General features: G+C 40.6%; 1 protein-coding gene across 1 annotated transcript in view; it reads left to right on the forward strand.

Annotated features, from left to right (window-relative positions):
• Positions 1–3,925, forward strand: part of SLC22A4 (solute carrier family 22 (organic cation/zwitterion transporter), member 4) — a gene marked incomplete at its 5' end in the record, with an annotated part of 42,206 nt that overhangs the window by 32,485 nt on the left and 5,796 nt on the right. The window contains one exon of the mRNA XM_005865619.2: positions 2,790–3,004. Within this exon, the coding sequence (XP_005865681.1) occupies positions 2,790–3,004 (215 nt within the window). The remainder of the gene's footprint in view (positions 1–2,789; positions 3,005–3,925) is intronic.

Genomic DNA, 3,925 nt, shown 5'->3' on the forward strand with positions numbered 1-3,925 from the left:
GTGCCTCATCTCATTTGATCCTCACAGAAGTCCTGGAGTAGGTAGATAGGAGACTCGGTGGAATCCTATTTTCTTTTCATTAGCCAGAAAACAGAGATTTAGAAAGCTTAGAAACTTGACCAAACTGAAAAGAAGCAAAAAATGGTGGAGCTTGAAAATGACTTCAGGTTTTCTCACTGCGCAGAATATAGTCAAACACTGCTGCAGTTAAATATTTTATCTTTTGTTCTCCCTGCGTGATCTATAATAATAATCTGCTTCAGGTTGATATTTACTGCTGTGTTGCTGACACCTGAAAGAGAAGTTGGGGTGCTTCACTGGGCTGGAAAAGTTTAACTAAATCAAAAAGGAGGTCTAATTAAGCAAGTTTATTCTATACCTATAAAAGGCTAAGTTGACTTGCCTGTGCAGCGATACATAGAAAGCTCTCACTGGCACCAGTCGCACGTGTGTGTTTCCATCTGTTGTTGATCGTGAATTTCATTGACACTTCTATTATAGAGAAAGGGCGAATGGTGATATTAAAATATTTCTTCTAATTAATTTCCTTTCAATGTGCACGAATTTGTGCACTGGGCCACTAGTAAAATTTTGAGTTATTTGGAAATGCCTCAATTCAATTCATGGAACTGGATACTAAAAAAATAAGCCACAGGGAACAATAAAGTCTGCTGCACTGTGGCCCACAGGGAAAGGGTCCCTCCATTGGGATTAAGGCTAATGATGTCCTTGGTGCCTGAAGCCAAGATTCTAATTTAGCTCCTACTTCCTGAAGCTATACTGGCAATTGAACAGGGAGATTAGGATAACCTGAACCCCCTACTGCCGAGATTGGAGTTTGTTTTTGTTTTTAAATAATCCTCACTGGAGTATATGTTTATTGATTTTAGAGAGGGGGGATGGAGTGGTGTGGAGAGAAAGAGAGAAACTTATGGGCCCCGACTGGGGATCGAATCTGCAACCTAAGTACACGCCCTGACTGGGTATTGAACCCAAAACCTTTTGGTGTACAGGACAATGTGCCAACCAACTGAGCCACCTGGCAAGGGCCCAGATTAAGGTTTTGACAAGCTTTTTATACCTGCCAATTGCAAACTACCAAGTGATTTTTTAAAAATTCTTTCATATATATATATTTTATTGACTTCAAAGAGGAAGGGAGGGGGCGAGAGAGACAGAAACATTAATAATGAGAGAGAATCATTGATTGGCTTCTTCCTGCACGCCCCACACTGGGGATCAAGCCCACAACCCTGGGCATGTGCCCTAACAGGGAATCAAACTGTGATCTCCTGGTTCATAGGTCGACGTTCAACCACTGAGCCACACCGGCAGGCTACCGAGAGATTTTAAGGCATCGAAATAATGAATTGACTTTGTAGACTAGTTTTAATAATAGATCTGCCAAGAAATGAGGAAGAAGAAAAAAAAGCATGCCTATCCCATGATGGCAACAGAAAGAAAGATGGTTGTCATAACTAGTAGGTTCAGACTGCAGCTAGTCTATTTTTAGGGCCATCCCGTTTTGCAGTTCGAGGAAACCGATGACAGAGCTTATGACTGAATTAAGCAAATGTGTCCAGGCACCTGGCTTTCCTCCCTCACTGTAGGCCTCCTTAGTTCACACCTGTCAGCATAGTCACTGCTTTTTATCTAAGCTGCTCTTATTACCAAATGTGAAAATCAGTAGGATTCCTAGAGCAATCAAGTTTAATTTTTGTTGTATTTTGGAATAGCCCTGTGCTACCCAACCTAATAAAGTAGGTATAAAAATCTCCAACAGTGTCCTGAAAAGATTCTTCAGATATCCTTTGCTTTCATTCATGTGAATAATAAGCAAACTTCTGCATAGGGCAGTGATTTTTCCACAGAGAAGCTTTTCCGTGGACATTAACTGTAATGACAGGATATATGGTGTGCACTTTGTAATACTTTGAAGCATTATGGGTCTCCATTCTTTCCCCTAAAGTGAGTTTTACTAAACCTTTTGGAATTTACTATAAGTAGTTCCCACAGTTTTACCTATGTTTCTCCTTTTCCTTCTTGTTTTTTGGTAAGAATGAAGTCTGGATTTTATGTTCACTGACATGACTGACATACATTCTTTCTTCAAATAATAGCTCTAAGGGAATGAAGATGTACGAACTGTTCAGGAAATATTGAAATATAAAATTAACTAGACCAGGGTAGGTGTTGTTGTGTACTGGTATATCTAGGCTTGTGCTGTTCAGTAGAACTTTTTGCAGTGATGAAAATGGTTTTATCTGTGTTGCCCACTATAGTAGCCACTAGCCACATGTGGCTATTAAGCAATTGAAGTGTGGCTAGTGCGATAGAGGAACTGATTCTTTGATTTTTTTTTCTTTTAAATTTTTTTATTGTTGTTGTTAATCCTTACCCGAAGATATTCCTCCATTGATTCTTAGAGAGAGTGGTAGGGAGGGGAGAGATAGAGAGAGAGAAGCATAGATGTGAGAGAGACACATCAATAGATTACCTCCTGCATGCACCCTGACCGGGGCTGGGAATCTAGCCTGCAACCGAGGTATGTGCCCTTGACAGGAATCGAACCTGAGACCCTTCAGTCTGTGGTCCGATGCTCTATCCACTGAACCAAACCGGTCAGGGCTGATTTTATTTAATTTTAATGTATTTACTTTTAAATAGCCATATGTAGTTAGTGGCTACATATAGGAAAACAGAATCTAGACAATTTCTTGACCATTATGAAAGTTTAGAGTGATTCATACCATCCTTTTATCACTTTTGTTGTGTCTGTTGTCTTTTAGGATGCTAACCTCAGTCGGTTACTTTGCTCTGTCTCTCAACTCTCCTAATTTACATGGAGATGCCTATCTGAACTGTTTCCTCTCTGCCCTGATCGAAGTTCCAGCTTACATTACAGCCTGGCTCCTCCTGCGAACCCTGCCCAGGCGGTATATCATAGCTGGGGTGCTGTTCTTTGGAGGAGGCGTGCTTCTCTTAATTCAACTGGTACCTGCAGGTAAGAAGTTAACCAATAGTAACAGCTTAACAGAAAAGACCTACACCTTGATTTGGGCTAATTATTGGTCACTGCTCCCTGTTTATGTATCCTTCCCATCATATACCATTCATAAGTCAATTAGACAAATGATAGCTAATTATGTAATTTCCCATGTTCAAAACAACACCCCTCAAACAGATGAGTCAGCTTGGAGAGTTGGAAATCATTACCTGAAAAGGAAAAACAATGCTCCCAGTCATCCCTGTCATAGAAACCTTCACCTAAACCCTCTAACCTCTTTCTTGAAGACACAATCCTGATTCCCAATTTTTTGGTACTTTCTAACTTTACTTGAGGTGTGTACTCAAGTGTAACAGTTAGTAGTTCATGCTAGTTCCAGTATAAATTCAGTGATTTTTAGGGTCTGTAACATTTTAGATAGAGAGCACACAGAACAACATAAACTGATAAACAAAAACAGATCCAGAGATATAGAAGCATCGAACTGACCGTCAAACCTCAGAGGGTAGACAGGGGAGGGTGGAAGCGGGGAGGGTGAAAGATCAACCAAAGGATTTGTATGCATGCACATAAGCATAACCAGTGGACACAGACAGTGGGAGGGTGAGCGCATGTGCTGGGGGATGGGAGTGGCCGGGGAGAGGTCAATGGAGGAAAAGGAGACATATGTAATACAATAAAAATGTTAAATTAAAAATAAAGAGCACACAAAGGGACATATGCTTCCTTTCCCCTTATGTCTAACATTCTCATACTATTAAATTGTTAAGGCAATAGATTATTGATACCTAGTATTATACATAGAAATATGTATTTCTTGCCCAGATGGCATGGCTCAGTGGTTGAGCGTCGAACTATAAACCAGGAGGTCACTGTTCGATTCCTGGTCAGGGTACATGCCCAGGTTGCAGGCTCAAT

This window comes from Myotis brandtii, unplaced genomic scaffold (genome assembly GCF_000412655.1).
Source record: "Myotis brandtii unplaced genomic scaffold, ASM41265v1 scaffold208, whole genome shotgun sequence".
Classification (NCBI taxonomy): domain Eukaryota; kingdom Metazoa; phylum Chordata; class Mammalia; order Chiroptera; family Vespertilionidae; genus Myotis; species Myotis brandtii.